We start from the raw sequence: 20,129 nt of genomic DNA on the forward strand, positions 1-20,129 counted from the left end.
ATCATCTGTGGGATATGCTGGATAAACAAGTCCGAGCCATGGAGGCCCCACCTCGCAACTTACAGGACTTAAAGGATCTGCTGCTAATGTCTTGGTGCTAGATACCACAGGACACCTTCAGAGGTCTTGTGGAGGCCATGCCTCAACAGGTCAGGTCAGAGCTGTTTTGGCGGCATGAGGGGACCAACACAACATTAGGTCTGTGTTTTTAATGTTGTGGCTGATAAGTGCTTGAATACGTGTGTATATATATATCTGTATATATGTATATACACACACATATACATATACACACACACACTATAAATGGACAAAAATATTCGGATGTATGACCATTACATTAACACGGACTGTAACGTTGTATTCAAATACATATACTTTAATATGGAGTTGGTCCCCCTTTTGCAGTGATAACAGCTTCCACTCTTCTTGGAAGGCTTTCCACAAGATGTTGGAGTGTTTCTGTGGGAATTTGTGTCCATTCATTCTGTAGAGCATTTATGAGGTCTGATGTTGGACGAGAAGACCTGGCTTGCGATCTCTGTTCCAGTTCATCCCAAAGGTCTTCGATGGGGTTGAGGTCAGGGCTCTGTGTGGGCCAGTCATGTTCTTCCACACCAAACTCATCAAACCATGTCTTTGTAGTCCATGCTTTGCGCCCTGGGGCACAGTCATGTTGAATAAGAAAAGGGCCTTCCCACACTGTTGCCACAAAGTTGGAAGCATAGTATTGTCCAAAATGACTTGGTATGCTGAAGCATTAAGATTGCCCTTCACTGGAGATAAGGGGTCTAGCCCAAACCCTGAAAAACAGCCCCTACCATTATCTCTCCTCCACCAAACTTCACAGCTGGCATAATGTAGTCAGGCAGGTAACGTTCTCTCGGCATACACCAAACCCAGACTCGCTCATCTGCCTGCCAAACAGAGAAGTGTGATTCATCACTTCACAGAACACCCTTTCCTCTGCACCACAGTCCAGTGTCGGTGTGCTTTACACCACTCCATCCAACGCTTGGCATTGGTCTTGGTGATGTGAGGCTTGTATGCAGCTGCTCGGCCATGGAAAGATCTAGATAGGATAAATTTGGTTCCTGGGCGCATAAAAATGTATATATAAATTAGGAAGGAGATTGAAGGGAATAGTATACTAGTGAATATTTTAATTAATAAACACGTTCTGGCCAGAACAACTTAAAATCACGATGTAACAATCACAATGTTACATTGTGATTTTAAGTTGTTCGGCCAGAAAGTGTTTATGAATTAAAATATTCACTTGTATACTATTCCCTTCAATCTCCTTCCTAATTTATATATACATTTTTATGCGCCCAGGGACCAAATTTATCCTATCTAGATCTATCATTTTAGAGGGTGGGGATCCCCCTTATACCACATCGGTGCCGCTCTGTGGAAGCAAAATATATCTTTTAACGCCAGGAAGTGTAAACTGAACATGAAAGACCTCTGATGACACTGCCCTCAAAGAGGTGAAGAAACGCGTCAGTTGATCTTGACTTGAGCAAGTTCCTGTCTACAGTTTTCGGCATAATATTTTCATTCTTTAATCAACAATTGTTTGGGAACGTGTCCTTTCTGAAGTTCCAGCCTCTAACACATCTAAGGAATCACCATTTGTATTTAAAAGTACATCTAATATACAACTTAAATAACAACAGAGAATAGACTTTCCAATTGGCTTCTATATTTGCCTAAAAGAGGATTGAATTAGAGTCTAACTGTTAGCCCGTGAAGTGGGTTATTGCCTATAAAGGACCCAATTGGGTACCATCTATATGATTTTGAAGTACTTGTGGAAGTCATGAATTGTACCAACCAATATTGATTTTTTTTGCACGAGGCAAAAGTGGGAACTTTATAACATACATATGTTAATTATTTAAGGGGATTACTGTTCCTCATGAGAATCAATATATATAAAGGATTGGAATTTTTTAGTGTGTATACACAGCATATGAATATTGTGAACAGAGAATGTAGTTTGGTGATTTGATATTCATTTACTTACCTGCCATGTTTATCATGTTGAAAAATCTTTTGTATGTGATTATATCATATTTGTTATAGTGACACATAAATTTTGTAATAGATAGTGAATACATTGGTGACCATAACCAGCGCTCTTCTGCCTTTTACTTTGAGCATGAAAGAGGCATAATACAAGGGCACACAGTTGGGCGAGGGGGGAGCAGACAAGGAGAAGAGTGGGCCTTGCTTGTGAGAGCTTACAATCTAATGGGGAGAGGCGTGGCTTAGATGGGGGTGGGGTCACAGAGTGAGATTGTGGGCAGTGAGACTGGGAGCTTTTTAAGAAGTGTTTAAAACATTGAAGGCTAGTGGAGAATGTGTTTGGCCATGGAAGTGAATTCCATAAGTGGGGAGAAGTTGGAGGCTGGAGTTGGATGCTGTTATCATAGAGGAGTTGAGGCGTCAGTCACTGGCAGAGCGGAGAGGGCAAGATGGGGGATAATATCAATTATAATAATTACTCTTATAAGAAATTGTACTTCACATAGAGAATATAGGGAGTGAAAGGGAGGAATATTTATTATGTTATTAATATCCTTATATCCACTACTAAATCCCTCACAATGCATTATGCCCCCTGCTATCTGTAATAATAACCCTACATATTCTACTAACCCTATATATTACACACAGTATCCAACTCCGTGCACTAAAACCAAGATGGAGAGAGAGATGGAGAGTGAACGAGAGAGTGAAGAGGGAGAGAGAAGAAACAAGAGATGGGAGGAACAGAGAATAAGAGAAGGATGGAGGAATAAGGAAAAAGGAAAGAGAGATGGGGAAACAGAAGGAGAGTGAAAGAGCAATGGAGAGAGACGGAGAGTGAAAGAGAGATGGATATAGGGCCAGAGAGTATAAGAGAGATTTAGAGAGAGAAAGAGAGTAAAATGGAGATGGAGAGAGACGGAGAGTGAAAGAAATATGAAGAGATAGACAGAGAGTGAAAGAGAGATGGAGAGAGAGACAAAGAGTGAAATAGAGATGGAGAGAGACAGAGAAACAAGGAAAGAGAGATGAAGAGATAGATGGAGAGTGAAAGAGAGATGGAGAGAGACAGAGAAACAAGAAAAGAGAGATCAAGAGATAGATGGAGAGTGAAAGGGAGATGGAGAGACACACAGAGAAGCAAGGAAAGAGTGATGAAGAGATAGACAGAGAGTGAAAGAGAGATAAAGAGTAAAAGAGAGTTGGAGAGAGGGACAGAGTGTGGCTGGATCACTTTTAGATTTAATTGTATAAATGTAATTTAATTAGTAACAGAGTGCATCGCTGTATATCATTGCAAATGTAATGATTTTTGATATTATGTTGTATTTTTCTATTGGAAATGTAGTGATATATCATGTTGTAAGAAATTGGTTTTGTAACTGCTGACGGCAGGCAATCCCATGTTAATCTCATGCTAATTAGGCTTTTTCATTTGTGAATGACTTTCTGTTAGGTTTCCTATCTCTCTAAGACAAACAATACAAGTAATTTAGGAAATCATAGATTGATGTAAATTTTGTTGAAGTTAAATATTGCGTTATTGCCAGTCTAGAGTTTCTTACATCCTGAGGGTAAACACCGGATGTAATATTTTTAGACTATGTGGTGCCACCTGGGATCAGGGTTATCCCATGCCAACATGTGTGTCAGGAACTGTATAAAAAGAGCCCTGTTTGACCATGTTATGTATTATACCATCTGAGATTCTGGAGATTGCTAGTATCTAAAATTAGCATATAACTGTCCTTGTAAGGACTACTTCAACTAATAAAACATCACCGCTTCCAGATCCTGCTTTGATGCCTACTTACCTGCTGTAATTCCGGTAACCTACAGATTAGACCACTCTAATCCGTTATCCGGCTGTTCTGAGGTTGGGACCCGGGAACTAATAACAATGATCTGCCCACATAGGAGGTCCATCCTGTCACACAGAGAAACAGGGAAAGAGAGATGGATAGAGAGAAACAGAAACAAGGAAGGAGAGGTGGAGAGATAGACGGACAGTGAAAGAGAGATGGAGAAAGAGAAACAAGGAATGAGAGATGGAGAATATTGACAGAGATGGTAAGAGAGATGGAGAGATAGATGGAGAGTGAAAGATAGAGGGATAGATTGAGAGTGAAAGAGAGATAGAGAGAGAGAGAAACAAGGAATGAGAGATGGAGAATATTGACAGAGATTGAAAGAGAGATGGAGAGATAGACGGAGAGTGAAAGAAAGATAGAGGGATAGATTGAGAGTGAAAGAGAGATAGAGAGAGAGAAACAAGGAATGAGAAATGGAGAGATAGACGAAGAGTGAAAGAGAGATAGATAGACAGAGAGAGAGAGAGAGGGGGAGAGAGAGAGAAACAAGGAAAGAGAGTTGAAGAGATAGACGGAGAGTGAAAGAAAGATGGCGAGAGAGACAGAGAAACAAGAAAAGAGAGATAGAGAGATAAAGAGTGAAAGAGAGATAGATAGATAGATAGACAGAGAGAGAGAGAGAGTGTGTGTGTGTGAAACAAGTACAGAGAAATGGAAAAGGTGAAGAAATAGATGGAGAGTGAAAGAGAGATGGAGAGATAGATGAAGGGAAAACAGGGGTAATCATCTTGTACTTAGACTCTTGCCCTTTATTCAGAAGTGCATCTTGTGCAACACTGATGTTTTGAATGACAAAGCATTCCAGGGGGTAAATGTGTCAAGCTGAGTGTTTTCCGGCGGGTTTGAAAAACCAATCAGATTATAGCTATTATTTATTTAGTTCATTATACAAGATGATAGCTAATCTCTGATTGGTTGCTATAGGCAACATCTCCACTTTTCAAACTTGCCGGAAAACTCTCAGCTTGATACATTTACCCCAAAGTGTGCCAGTTAACCATTCCAGGATAATCAGCACAAATCACCAGCATATACTGGGATATTATGTGATTCATTGTTACATTCTTTCTAGAGTATATTTTTAAGATTGTAGTTTGCAGTGACACCTTATTAGGCCAATCCCAGCTTTGATGAAGTGCAAAGTGGTACAGAGAGGAATTGGACATACCCCCTACTGTAAACTATAAGGATATTAGGAATTGTGTGAGCGTTTCCAGGCCACAGAATTCCAAAGTGACTTCTAACATCCATCCTGATGTCAGAATGCGCTGAGTATGGAACTATTTCCATGAACTAGACCCATTGACATCTGTTATACCAGCACATCACTCATTGTAAACAAATATACAAAATGTTTCACAAAACCGTCAGAAAATAAATTAGTACTGCATGTGTTTATACTGTAGGCTTCTACACTGTTATTTTGACATTTTTATTGTACATACAAATATATATATAAAAATTATAAAAAAAATTACAGCAAAGTACAAACAGAATAATTTCAAGGTATTCAAAGTGACAAAAAAATACAAACAAGGGTTTTGTGTACAAAGTTAATTATATAGCACCATGGATGGATAAGAAAGTAAGAGAAAGGAAAAGATACCAGTAGATGTATAAGGAGATATTATAATAGGGAGTAGAGCAATTAACACTGAGGTCTAGCTTTGTCTAACCTTCTAAAAAGGAAAAATGGAGACGTTGCCAATAACAGCCAGTCAGATTCTAGTTATCATTTATCTAGTACATTCTAGCGAATATTAGCAGGAATCTGCTTGGTGAGAGGATAGGAGAGTGTAAGGATGCAGAGACTGACAGGGTAACTGAGTGGATAGAGCAGAAAATAGAGAGAATTAGAGGATAGGAGAGTGTGAGGGGACAAAGGTCATCAGGATACCTAAGGGGAATAGATTGAGAGAATAGAGACTGCCACAGTGGGATGTCTGAGGTAAGCGCTGGAGCTAAAGGGAACATTAGTCATTAGAGTAGAGAAAACTATAGAGCAAAGTAGGGAGAGAGAAGAAGACAGAAACAGACACCTGCCCTGATAAGGGGACATGAATCTACCATAAGGACAAAGTCAAGATTGGGATTAGGCACCATAAATTTAAGAAGCACTGGACATTCTAGGCTTAAAATCTAGGAAAGATAAGTGTCAGCGCATTGACTAAGATGTACTATAATTTCCTGACTTTGCAAGTCCTGTCCAGGTGAATGGTACCATCCCTACACTTGTACTTAGTAATTTCATTGTTTAAAAAAGAAATACTGCTCCAATTCCACACAGTTGTGCAATAAGGAAGAGGCCACGGAGTTCTACAAGAGCAGAATAATCAGGTTCAGTAGAACTTGGTTGGGGTTTGGCACGGCATATTGATGCCGAGAAGAACGACAAGAGTCACTCCGACGTGTCATCGGGCAGGGTCGGGAACCAGCTCCTTTGGAATAGTCACATCGGGATGAGTCTTGTCGTTCTTCTCGGCATCGATATGCTGACTACCACCGCTTGGTTGTATAAACCAGTTACCAATAACTTTTCTTACGGGTCTTGAGATTCTCTCTAAGTGCAGCCATAGGAGTTTATTGAACTAGATGTCAAAATGTACAGAATAGTTTAATTACCCATGTTGTAGCAATTCAAGTTGCTAATTTTTGTAAATTAATCACAATTCCTATAAGTGTAATCCTGACAAACCAAATTACTTTCCTCTCCCTATCAACTTCTTTATCCATATTGACCCATAATAAAGGCAATGTAAAAGGGTTTGGATTCCTGGCGTCATGTTGTGGTCAGTGCTTCAGCTCTCTACACGTCGAGGTTTGCGAAAATCTCCCAATCTAATCCGAGGTCGAATACGAGGTGTGTTCCCTGTAGAACCCAATGAAAGTACCAGAATTGTGAACTATTTTGTTGAATTTGTACAATTTACATCTATTTATATGGTTATAGACATGGCATGTTTGGTGCGCAGTTTGTATGTTCTCCTCTGGGTGTTCTGGCTTCCATCCGCAGTACAAAAATGTGTAAGTGTGTGTTAGAGAATTTAGACTGTAAGGTTCAATTCAACAATGACTTATGTGATTGATTAAAAAATATTACCTGGGCAATGCTGGGCAATATGGTGATGCTATATAAATAACTCTAGGAATGTATATGGCTTAAGATAACAGATCTCATATACTCCCTTTTAAACTGTAGAGTGTAGTTACTGGACATTAAAGTGTGAAACCTAAATGTTATCTTTTTCCAATGACTCCCATAGATTGTAAGCTTGTGAGCAGGGCCCTCTTACCTCTCTGTCTGTATTACCCAGTATTGTTTTATTAATGTTTGTTCCCAATTGCAAAGTGCTACGGAATTTGCTGGCGCTATATAAATAAATGTTGATGATGATGATGATGATGGATCACTGATAAATATCATCATCATATCTACTTCCAAAGGCTCACATGCATTTGCTTGGGTGTCCCCCACCTGGACCTTCCATAGAGTCCTCACTGTCAATGACTACCCCTGTGTCCCTCTCAATTTCCACAGAACCCTCACACTCAGTGACTACTTCTGGGCACCAATTGTTATCCAAAGAACCCTCACACACAGTAACTCCTCTTGTGCTTCCCCCACTATCCATATAATCCTCACACTTGGTGAATCCTCCTGTACCCCCCTCATTATCCATAGGATCCTCACATCCAGTGACTCCTCCTGTGCCCCCTCCATTATAAGTAGAATCCTCACACTCAGTAACTCCTCCTGTGCTCCCTTCAACATCCATGGTATCTCTATGGTCATTGACTCCTCCTGTGCTCCTTTCATCACCCATAGTATCTCTATGATCATTGACTCCTCCTGCACCACCTATATCATCAAAAGTATCTCTATGGTCAGTGACTCCTCCTGTGACCCCTACATCATCCATAGTATCTCTATGGTCAATGACTCCTCCTGTGACCCCTTCATCATCCATAGTATCTCTATGATCATTGACTCCTCCTGCACCACCTATATCATCAAAAGTATCTCTATGGTCAATGACCCCTCCTGTGACCCCTACATCATCCATAGTATCTCTATGGTCAATTACTCCTCCTGTGACCCCTTCATCATCCATAGTATCTCTATGGTCAGTGACTTCTCCTCTACCCCCTTCATCATCCATAGTATCTCTATGGTCAGTGACTTCTCCTCTACCCCCTTCAATATCCATAGTATCTCTATGGTCAGTGACTTCTCCTCTACCCCCTTCATCATCCATAGTATCTCTATGGTCAGTGACTCCTCCTGCACCCCCTATATCATCAAAAGTATCTCTATGGTCAATGACTCCTCCTTTGCCCCCTACATCATCTATAGTATCTCTATGGTCAATTACTCCTCCTGTGCCCCCTTCATCATCCATAGTATCTCTATGGTCAGTGAACCCTCCTGGATCCACATCATTTTCCACATTGTTTTCTCCAGTCATTTCCCTGGAGCTCAGCAAGCCATCTGTCTCCATTGATCCTCTGTGCTTACATTTTGCTTGTGCCTCATTTGATCCACTGTTATTTTGTGCAGTTTCTGTAGACAGTAAGGGAGACAACTTCAACTGTTCCTGAGGTGGTGTCGTAGAATCTGGTTTCCTGCCTGTAATTACACAATACATTATTTTTCACATTTAAAAAAGGCCCTATATATATATTCCATCTATGTTTAAAGAAGATTTCTACTTTACTTATCTCTTCTAATCACTTCTCTATATTAGTACTTTGTGGTGATCCATAGCCTAAATGAGAGCTGCTCGCTGATTGGATTATCACCAGCTAATGCGTCAGATGTCTCCTATTCTGGAGAGACCTGAGCAGTGATGAAGGTGATCGTCAGGTGTTCTGGCTATAGCCGAGTGCTGGGACCATGCGTAATACAGCGTACAGTGGGGATCTGACTAAAGTACTATTATTGGGAAGGGAAGATATTTAGTAAAACTGTTTATTAAAGATTAACTTATTTATAATGGAGGTTATATGATTATAATGGTTCAGAAACTATGAAACATTATAAGGAAACCTGATCACACATTCAGTAGCAACTCATTTTCATATTGTTTATTTACGTTCATCTTCAATTTAAATAGTGGAAGTAGAAGCTTCTAATGACCTTACACCAAATAATGAGAGCAGTGATGATGACCAATAGCTCACATGGGGTAATGAAGGTAAAGTGCAGGTTATATATATAAAACGGTCATGCAGCAAAGCAAATTGAGACCACACATCCAGAAACTCTGGTCTGTTCAAGAACCATAAAACTGCATGTGAAATGTGTATAAACACCATGTTTCAATTGTCTCCTGCATTAGACTTGGACAGACAGGCAATCAGTGTATGGTTACATTTATTCACATAATATTGTACACACAGATAACAGGTGGTACACCCAGTGCTGGGTCATTGTGCATGTAAGCAGCTCTATTTAGCTGAGCATGTCCAGCATTCATTTTATTTCTAGCTGACGCTACTTAGGCACCTGTAGTAATAAGGAAGCACAAGTTTTGGGTACACGCTGTGACATCATTGATGATTCAATCTAAGTATCAGGATCTAGTTACATTGTGCTGTATATTCTGGTTGACTCAGTATGACACTGCTTATCCTGACTACGTCCATCAGTGACCCTGACCTCGGCCCGTTACCGACCATGCTCTTATTAACAGCAGCCCACCTGGACTATCCTGGAGGCCACGATGTGGGGTCTGCTTAACTTTGTGCATCCTTCTCATGTGGTGGCCCCTGGGAAATCCCATTAGACTCTGCCCCCCATGTCAGCCAGCACAAAGTGCTAAAGTCCCTGTGGGTATTAGAATATTACAATCTCCATAGCCATTTGCATTCACCTGGTTTTGACATCTATATCTAGACTGTATAAAGCCTTCCACAGTGAGAAGATGTTTCTGATTATTACGCAATCTTATTATCCATACAGTAGTGTTATATTTCCCAGCAGACAAAGGAGAAGGTTCACTGGTTAAGACCATTGTCCGGGAAACCATATAACTATGAGAGCTGCTGAAGTCTGGAAACACAATGACAGTCCATGGGGCAAACTACTTATCTGTGAACAACAGTGTGAATGTTCACCTATGAAAACACAGTAATTGATTCAATTGACATATTTTCCACACTTTTGAGTGCACTTTTCTCCTTTACAAGTGTGTAGGCGGACGTCAAAAGACCTATTCAGTTGCTAAAACCTGTGAAACGCTTGTGCATTGCTGATAGACGCCCTATAGCCTTATGAATGGCTCTCATTTCTCCTGGATTGTTCTAGGGGAACAAGTCTGTGCTGTGACGATCAGTGGCCCCTGGCTATTTCTCACTTTGGTGCAAACTGAGGAGGTAATGTACGACGTCCAAAATGGCCAATGTAAATCCCAAAATCAGCTGGGATCTCACAGCGCGCAAAGGCACCTAGAGGTATATTTACTAAACTGCGAGTTTGAAAAGGTGGAGATGTTGCCTAAACCAACCAATCAGATTCTAGCTGTCATTTTGTAGATTGCACTAAATAAATGACAGCTAGAATCTGATTGGTTGCTATAGGCAACATCTCCACTTTTGCAAACTCGCAGTTTAGTAAATATACCCCCTCAAGTTTTTCCATGGCTCTTTAGAGCAGGACTCAGACAATAGCTCCGCTCACACTAAGGTGACGCAGATGATACATAAAGTCCCAGTGTCCTTTCTCTCAAGATGGATGAAAGACATAATTGAGGCCAAACCAAACAATATTTTAGCAGAAAAATGGAAAAGTTTAATTTAATGATAAGGGAGGTTCTAAAGAGCCAGGAGGTTGGACTGGTTGTTTACGGAGGTGTCTGCTGACCATAGAGAGAACATATGAAGCATAATGTGGGTGAGCCATCTTGAGGTCAGGTGGCAAGTGTGGAAGGGGGAGTGGTGACGCGATCTTTGCCCCACCCCCGTTTGCGATAGACAAGTATTATTGTGATACCAACCTGTGCATTTTATAAAACACATTTTGCATGTAACCACAAATCAGTCTTTCTCCGTTTTCATTATTGTCATGGATAAGCCCCTCTAGCTACTGCCTGATTAGATATCTTATCATATATTCCAACAGTCATACAATATATCACCTCTATTCTGTCAGAAAACCGCTCCTGATCCCTTTTATCTGTCACAAACCGCCCTCTGCGCACTTGTGACTTGGAAGCTTACTGTAAGGGAACACACAGGATTCCAGCCTAAATCTCACACTCACCTCTTTCTCTAAGGCTACAGATTTCGCTGGTCTCTTTTCCCAACACAGACGCAGGCTTCACACCTCTAAGCAACTGCCTATCCTGCCTATGACTTAATCACCCAATTGTGCACACTCTGTGCCCTGGTATCTAAACAGTTAACCCTTCACACATTGGTTTCTAAAGAGTTAATCCAGCCAAGCAATTTGTCTCTTCTAAACAGGCAATGAATTTGTTTTAGAGCAATAAGGACAGAACAATTAAATTATTAGATTTAAAATACAAAAAGTACAATGCTTACAGATAATAAAAAAAACATTTAGATAAAGATTTGACATACAAATAAAAAAATGGCAAACAGTTATAAAAACAAAAGGGATAACAGTACAGAGCATAATTTATTTATCATACCTGTATCCCTGGGGGTAGGCAGAAAAGATGGACAGTCCTTCAATTAGATTGATTCCCAAGAAGCTGACAGTTTGCCCCTTCAGAACACAGGTTTTTAAGCAAAATCAAATGGGATGGTCTTCACAGGGGCAGTGTCTAATAGGGAGTTGTGGCCTGTGACACTTTTTCAATCACCATTTGTATGTTGCCTGATTTACTAACCAATTCTATTATGCGATCTACTTTTTCTGTAGAGCGTTACATCTATCCAATTTTATCATTAATAACTCCCCTATGACTCTGTCCATCATTTGATACCAAACATGATGACCTTTTGACAATGTGACATACCTTTTCCAAAGATATGTGACTTTAGCTGTTTCCGGATACCCCCGTACCTGTCATTCACAACCTTGGTGTGATTTCTCCTCCTCAGTATGGAGGTACACCCAGATTTGCCAAAATATGAACTATGAAGGAATTTTCCTTTTGCAGCTCATATTTCTATATACCTGTGTGGGCTTTCACATGCTGCTTACAAGGATTTTCAACTGTGATCGGCCCCACAAAGTCTATTCAAGTGTCCAAGACTAACAGCCAGAGATCTTTGAAGCTGCTACAGGTGACATGGTTATATTCTCACACAGGGATGTGCAAAGTCATCAAATACATTTACATCAGACGCTCTGTCTTCACACTTTACACTTTAACAGCTCAATTAATCCATGGATTCATTTAAGACAACCTATTTACACTGCAGTTATGATTTATCCCTTATAAATAACTGCAAGCTCTCTATGTTCACGACAATTATGAAGACACAACATCAGGGGCGGATCTAGAAAACAACTGTACCCGGGGCGATTTAGTGGGGGCGATTTAGGCCCCGCCCCTTTCTAAAATCTTAGGCTGCCGACGGCTGCACACTATGTGCAGGTCCGTCCAGCAGTGACAGGCAGGGACAGTGTGCTGCCCGGCTCCCCTGATTGTATTTTAAACACACTGTCCCTGCCTGTCACGGCTGGACGGACCTGCACATACTGTGCAGCCGTTGCCAGCAAGTGTCTGCTAGAGGGGGGGCGATCGCCCCGATCGCCCCCCCCTGGATCCGCCACTGCACAACATGCAATTTCCTGTCCATCATTTACAGCAGTTTCAGTGATTAACACAAGCGCAGTTCCAGACAATTAAAAACAAATTATTTAAGCATAAAAGCATGCTCCGTACTCACAGAAGTAATGTTTCCCCAGGATAGAAGCCTCCAGGACACAAGCCACAGTAGCCATGGTGATCGGCAGGCAAAAGTACAATGTCCACCTCCACCACATTTTTATCCCACACAGGTCGTTCCCTGGAAGAAACACAGTTAATACATTTCACTGTGGCCCCCAGAGAAATCCTGGGTCCACCAATCTCATCACTAATACAATGACCCCCAGGACCCTTCATCTCTCTAGATAGTCGGACAAGAAAACGTCAATGAGTAAATTCGGTCTCTGTGGAGAAATAAGAACTGAGATCTGCATAGGAACGAAGGATAATAAAAGCTTTGCTGTATCTTTAACTGAGCTATTCTCTGGAGTGTTAATGGTTAACTATTGGATATGCCCATCCGGTGTCATAGGGGAGGGGTGTAAGATGCTACAAGTGGGATGAGCGGAGTTGTACTCAGCCCTTGCAGATCTGGATGTTGTGTATAAGTATCCTCTATGCCTGTCTCTCCCTGCGGCATTTTTCATTGTATTTCCCATCCTGTGGCTTTCTCCCTTTAGTATATTTGTGTTTCTTTCCCTTATCCTATATATTTCCTGTCTTTGACTGTTTTCCTCCCTGTTTAGTTCCACATCACTGTACTTTCTAGCCCCCTTTAAATGTAGCTCCCCTCCCTTAGATTTTTCACCCTAGATGGGACTTTACCCCTTGATTTTAGTATTTTAGGCTGCAGAAGGCACAGAGCTAAGTATACTAGTATGTCTGTATAGTTATGTTAGCTGTGGTATTTCCAAGATTGTTTTGCCTGCAGCTATTTTTATTGCATCATTTTCCTTTGTGCTCTCCCCTTCCCCTGTCCAGTAAGGGTATGTGGGTCTGGGGTTATACAATTCATGTGTGGTAATTCTGGATATGAAGATGCTAGGAGATATCAATCTTTCTCATTGTGTAGCAGGGATTCCCTTCCCCCACCAGCATGCTGGCACTGACATATTCAGGGTGCACAAAAGTTCTTCTTACACATGGGCTGGTTTAGTGTCATTTGTCACATATTATGTGTCTGTCAGACACATAGCAGCGCAATAAGGGGAGATGTGAGCTGTTTTATGTATTCACTTCAAAGGTCAATATATATTAAAAAAAAGCAAGAAAGAAAAAAGTGGGTTTATTTTCAGGGACCAGTGCTTTTAAGGTGCTGCCTTATAGTTTGCATGCATTGGGATGTTACTTACTTACTGTCCCCACATATGGCAGTTAAAAGGGGTTACTGATTTGCAAATAGTTGATAGGGGTTAAAAAGTGCACCAACTACCTGCATGCAGGGGAAGGGGCGTTTTTCCTGCAGCTTTCATGCAGGGCCCGTCACAGTTTTCTGCCAACATTCCCAACCCCCCAACCACAGGTGTAAATTGCTGATGACGGTTTACCCCTCTGCTTGATGCCGGCAGTGGCGGGGCCCCTGATGGGTAACCGTTACTGGGCTCATTACCATATATCAATTTACAGGAACCTAGTGCTTATATAATATGTAGGGACTTGCCCATAAGGGATGGTGGCAGGGGAATGCTTATTACTGCCTGGGGGGCAGGATTGGCAAGTTGGGTGGCAGAATCCCTGCTGGAACTTATATGAAATTGTATGTGTTGGTTGAAGGTTGACTGTCCAGAATATAATTGTAATGTATATTTTGGTATCTGGCACATCTCCAAATACTGTGAGTATATCGGTTTAGGTATGCATTGTTTCTTACGCTTCATTTGTCCTGGTACAGATGCAGTTCACATTGGATGGGATCTGCGGTAAGGAAGGACAGTACACTGGAGGTTATAGAAGTGTTACCAGTTGTGCGATATAACTTACAGGCAGGGCCGGACTGGGACTAAAAATCAGCCCTGGCATTTAAAGCACACAGGCCCACGTGTTGTGGGCTCCATGCACTATATTGTTGCACACTGATGCTGGCGCAGTACAACATGATGTAGTATGAGTGTGTGTGTGTGTGGGGGGGTATTTATTTCTCCTAATGACCCTCAACATTATATTATTAGCACCCCAATTACATCAATAAACACCATGACAATACATTATTAGTACCCAAATTACAGCAATAAATAACCCCCCACACACACTCATACTACATCAATCACCCCCACATTACAGCAACCGGCATCACCCCCCACATTACAGCAACCGGCCTCACCCCCACATTACAGCGTCCAGCATCACCCCCCACATTACAGCAACCAGCATCACCCCCCACATTACAGCAACCAGCATCACCCCCACATTACAGCAACCAGCATCACCCCCACATTACCGCAACCAGCATCACCCCCACATTACAGCAACCAGCATCACCCCCCACATTACAGCATCCAGCATCACCCCCCACATTACAGCGTCCAGCGTCACCCCCCACATTATAGCAATACCCTCTCCTACTTATTAGCAATACTAAGCACCAAACACACTACAACAGTGCCACCAGCACGCCACCCCATACTACAGCAATACCACCAATTATACAGACGCCACTGTAGGAAACAATGTTTTGCTTTTTTCAAATCTCCCACAAAATAGCAACAACGAACAGAGTACTTACACACACATATAGGTAACAGGTACCCTTTTCCTTCAATTAAATAGTAATGGCAGAATTTTCATGAATCATTCCACATGAAATAAAACTAACATATATCTAAAAAAAACATAACTATTGAATGATCAGTTGAACCCACATGGCCGCATTAAAAGTATTTCCATCTACAGCAAAATGTCACAGAAAAATATTTTTGTTTTACTACAGTAATTGGATATGCATCTTTTCTATTCATTTTAAATAACACAGTATATAAATTAAGGGGGATAGAGGAGGTGGGTGAGAAATAATTGGATGTGATCCATCAGTTTGATTAGATAGGAAACATTTAGATTATTTACCTGGAGGCGTCTACCCACTTGACTCACAGGCAGGGCTGACAAGAGGAATTTTGGGCCCCGATACAGCAACTTCTTTGGGCTCCCGTCATATTCAACAATGAAAGACTTGCCTTTGGCAGAAGTTCATATAATGCCACACCGTAGTGTGCCCAGTTCATATTATGCCACATCGTAGTGCCCCACGGTCATATTATGCCACATAGTATTACCCTCAATACATATTCGGTCATGCAGAAGTGCCCACAAATCATATTATGGCATAGTAGTGCCCCCAAATCATTAGTAAAGCTCAGATAAAAACTCATTCACAAATAAAAATTGGTACAGCATATCAGATACTGAGTGTGAGTCTCCCAAGAGCAGCTTAATACATCATTTTCAATGCAAACAAAAATAGATATATTGACACAATTACAGATAAAATTTATGACAAGCAATGTTTTTTCCTCTTAATTAAAAATCTCTGTACAGATAAATATGCAAAAAACATTACAGCGCAATAATGAGCAATACATAGTGTTAAACATTATTGGATACGCTGTAGTGTCCCCAGTTCAAGAAAGGATGGTTAAAAACATATTGCACACGAGAAAATATATGAACTTACCTGATTATGGCATCCTGTGTTCTGTTCCTAGTGGGCGCGCTGGGCGAGGAGGGATCAGCAGCTGTCAGCTCACACAGGCAGTCGGGAGCAGGAATAGAGGGCAGTGGTCGAAGCAGAAATTTAGGAGTGGGGGTATAGAAAATATAGGTGAATGGAGTATGAAGGCTTGTTTTTTTTTTTTTTTTAACACTTGTCCCCTCTGCGCATTTCCATTCTTCATTACTACTTGTGTTTTATGATGGCTGCATCCCTGACATTCCCATTCTTAAGATGTCTCTCCCTTTACACTTTCTTTTACCTATGCCCCTGCACCATCTTCTCCTTTGTCCCTCTCACTTAACCCCCTGCACCACCTTCTCCGCTGGCTCTCACACATCTTCCTGTACCACCTACTCCCCTGGCTCTCTCACACGTCTTCCTGCACCCTCTACCCCCCGGCTCTCTCACTCCTCTTCCTGCACCCCCTACCACCCTGGCTCTCTCACCCCCTCTCCCAGAACCCCCTTCCCCTTTGGCTCTCTCACCCCCTCTCCCAGCACCCCCTGGCTCTCACCCCCTTTCCCTGCACCCCCTTCCGCTCTCTCATCCCCTTTTCCAGCACTCCCTTCCGCTCTCTCACCCCCTCTCCTAGCACCCCCTGGCTCTCACCCCCTTTGGCTCTCTCACCTCCTTTCCCAGCACCCCCTTCGGCTCTCTCACCCCCTCTCCCAGCAACCCCTGGCTCTCATCCCCTTTCCCAGCACCCCCTTCGGCTCTCTCACCCCCTCTCCCAGCACCATCTTCGGCTCTCTCACCCCATCTCCCAGCACCCCCTGACTCTCACCCCCTTTCCCAGCACCCCCTTCCGCTCTCTCACCCCCTTTCCCAGCACCCCCTTCCGCTCTCTCACCCCCTTTCCCAGCACCCCCTTTGGCTCTCTCACCCCCTCTCCCAGCACCCCCTGGCTCTCATCCCCTTTCCCAGCACCCCCTTCGGCTCTCTCTCACCTCCTTTCCCAGCACCCCCTTCGGCTCTCTCACCCCCTCTCCCAGCACCCCCTGGCTCTCATCCCCTTTCCCAGCACCCCCTTCGGCTCTCTCACCCCCTCTCCCAGCACCCCCTGGCTCTCACCCACTCTCCCAGCACCCCTTGGCTCTCACCCCCTTTCCCAGCACCCCCTGGCTCTCACCCCTGCGATCCCCCCACCCGAAAATCGAGGCACCCCCGCGACCCCCCCCTCCAAAAATCGCGGGCACCCCCCGAAAATCGCGGCACCCCCGCGACCCCCCCCCCCCCCCCCGAAAATCGCGGCACCCCCCCTCTTCAGGAAAAAAAAAGCAAATTAGAAAAAAAACCAGGAAACTCACCAGTGTAACTGGCTGCACAGCATAACGGGGGAGGGAGCTGGGGAGCGCGCAGCAGAGGTGGCTGGTTCCTGGAACCAGCCACCAAGAAGACAGGGGGAGTTGGGCCGGCCCATATAGCCATCGGCCCTTCTGGCATTTGCCAGAAGTGCCAGATGGCCAGTCCGGCCCTGCTTACAGGTCTGGTCTGGGGTGTGTCATTAGTAAGTCCTCTATTCTCGCAGTTGACACGGTGAGTGCAGAGTTATTATGTACAAGGTGTTAGGGGCAAATTTTTCCTGGGGCTAGCAGTTATTACATTATAATGGTGCCTATAGCATTCAGTTGAGGGTGAATAGCGCCAACCCGGATTCCTCCTGGTTCCCTTATTAGGTAGATGGTAGACCCATACGGGTTTCTTGTGCCAACCTGAGCCATTGTTATTTTAGGCATTTTGCGGGCGAACAGGTGGCTATATTTTGGAGGTCCACAGGGTAAGGGGTGATCCTTTATAAGGAATGGTGTCATCCAATATATCACCTTAAGGGCCATGGTGCTATCCGCCCAATCTAAGTTTTTCTTCAGCTTCACTGGCTGAATATTATCTGGAAGTGTCAAGGGTACTATGACATATTAATGTTATATGTGTGCAGGCCTGGGGTGCTGATTACATGACTAACACAGTGGAACAAACCTGTTTTAGCTGCAATGTGGAAGGGCAGCATCACTCAGATTTAGGTTACACAATAGTCTGTATATATGCTGATCTATAGAAAAACTATAGACGAGAGATTTGGCGCATAGGGGAGAGGAATGAACACATGAATTATGGCGAGTCTACCAATGTGGTCCTCAGAATCTATAACATCAGCCTTCTCAGGTGCAGGATCACACAGCCTGGTAGAGGAAACATGGGTATATCAAATTTGTGGTTCCATATATATATTGTGATTTGTTCCAACTAAATATTAACAAAGGCTTCATGTATTGTCCATGTGGTAAAACTGATTACTAAACATGCAGTCTTGATTGCAGTAGGGTTTCCGGACTTGTATTAATATATAATTTGCATATTGTGGTAAAACCCACTGAAGCTCACGATGTATAATGAATGTTGAGTGGCACAAGTTAGTATATTAAGAACTATTCTGATGAGGGAATGGTTAGTATTGAGGGAGATACAGGTATGGGTACGGATACAGATATATATGCAGAGACATGATACATGTATGTTGTCCGGATACGGATGCATGTAAGGTAGGATGATGCAGATACGTAGGGGATATATGGCACTGCTGGGTCATGTGGTCAAACAATATTCCACGTATGAAGCTACTGGTTTTGCAGAGTGTCCAGGACAAAACTTGTAGGGTTTAGACTTAGTTTACGAAGGTACAGGGCATTTGGATAGTTGCTTGCAGGAGACCTATTGGCTATCAGCAATAGTTAAACACAAAGGGGCTGTTCTTTCATTGTATTTCCTTATGTATGGTATTAAGCGTCCCTGGGATAGTTGTTGGAGTGGGACAGTGTTCAATTTGGATCGGTCCCATGAGCTGACGATATTTTGGAAGTGGCCGCTGTTAGTGACACTGTTGCCTTTGCCCTCCTACAGGAGTGAGCCTTCATGGGGGCCTATGCCCCGGGGTCGCAGCCTTATTTCTTCGCTGGTTTACTTCCCCATGCTACATAGTAATATACATTTTCAGAGGTGGGTCACGCGGATCCATTTTATTGTCAATATCTCCAAGGCAAATTTACCCATCTGCAGTTACTGAACACGGATAGGTCGAGTTGATGAGTGGTTTGATACGCAGTTTCTTTCATGCCCTGTGGGACAGCCGGTATGCCTTGCAGCATGGAGGACCTTCCTGATGATAGTTATGGATCTGGGTAGGGACCCTAGTTGTGATGGAAGTGAGTCTTTGGAGTTGGCGTTTCTGGACAATAGGAATTTAAACAAGAATCTTCCTTGTGGTCTTGATAGAAGACACTGATCACTGTTATGGGGGTAATCATTGGGCCTGCATGGGCACAGTGTAAAGTAGCCTGGTATGTTTGGCCTTACATTTTCGGCTTAAGCGGTGGCATTAATCCTGTGAGAGGACTTTTGCTTGATAGTGATTGGAGTGGCACTATAGCCTGGGCAGGTGGTTAAACTAATATACAATATTTGCAATGCAGTCTCCTATGGCGCGGCAGTCCCTTACGTTTTGCTTGCTCACTTCATTTACAGGGTAGGGAATGCTGGATCACCGTGGCTCCCAGGGTTGGGTTCCCTGTATGTACGGTTGCAATTGTATGTGAATTTACTGGCCTTTGGCCGGGGTACCGTAGCGGAGGAGTGGGGATGGTTCTTCCCTAACCTGGTACACGTTGCTAGTGGTTTTTCAAGCTGGCATGGGTTGCACTAGGCTTGAATAGCTGTTCATTTCTGCACCCAGTCCTTTCAGAAGTGGGCGCCAAGTCTGCAGAGGATGATGGCGCTTATGTTGCAGTATGTGTAGGC

The 20,129-nt window shown here is 43.0% G+C and overlaps 1 protein-coding gene across 3 annotated transcripts in view; it reads right to left on the bottom strand.

Annotated features, from left to right (window-relative positions):
* Nucleotides 1-1,262: 1,262 nt before the first annotated feature.
* The window catches only part of LOC142099085 (uncharacterized), a 38,197-nt gene continuing 19,330 nt past the window's right edge, over nt 1,263-20,129 (bottom strand). The window contains exons 7-9 of one of the 3 annotated variants that reach the window (XM_075182409.1): nt 12,771-12,890; nt 8,425-8,535; nt 1,263-1,411 (exon numbers count right to left, since the gene is read on the bottom strand). In XM_075182409.1, the coding sequence (XP_075038510.1) occupies nt 1,410-1,411; nt 8,425-8,535; nt 12,771-12,890 (233 nt within the window). In that variant the 3' untranslated portion in view covers nt 1,263-1,409. Of the gene's footprint in view, nt 1,412-5,287; nt 8,536-12,770; nt 12,891-20,129 lie in introns of those variants that run through there. The other 2 variants (XM_075182325.1, XM_075182247.1) reach the window with 2 other exon arrangements.

This window comes from Mixophyes fleayi, chromosome 1, assembly GCF_038048845.1.
Source record: "Mixophyes fleayi isolate aMixFle1 chromosome 1, aMixFle1.hap1, whole genome shotgun sequence".
In the NCBI taxonomy this organism is placed as follows: domain Eukaryota; kingdom Metazoa; phylum Chordata; class Amphibia; order Anura; family Limnodynastidae; genus Mixophyes; species Mixophyes fleayi.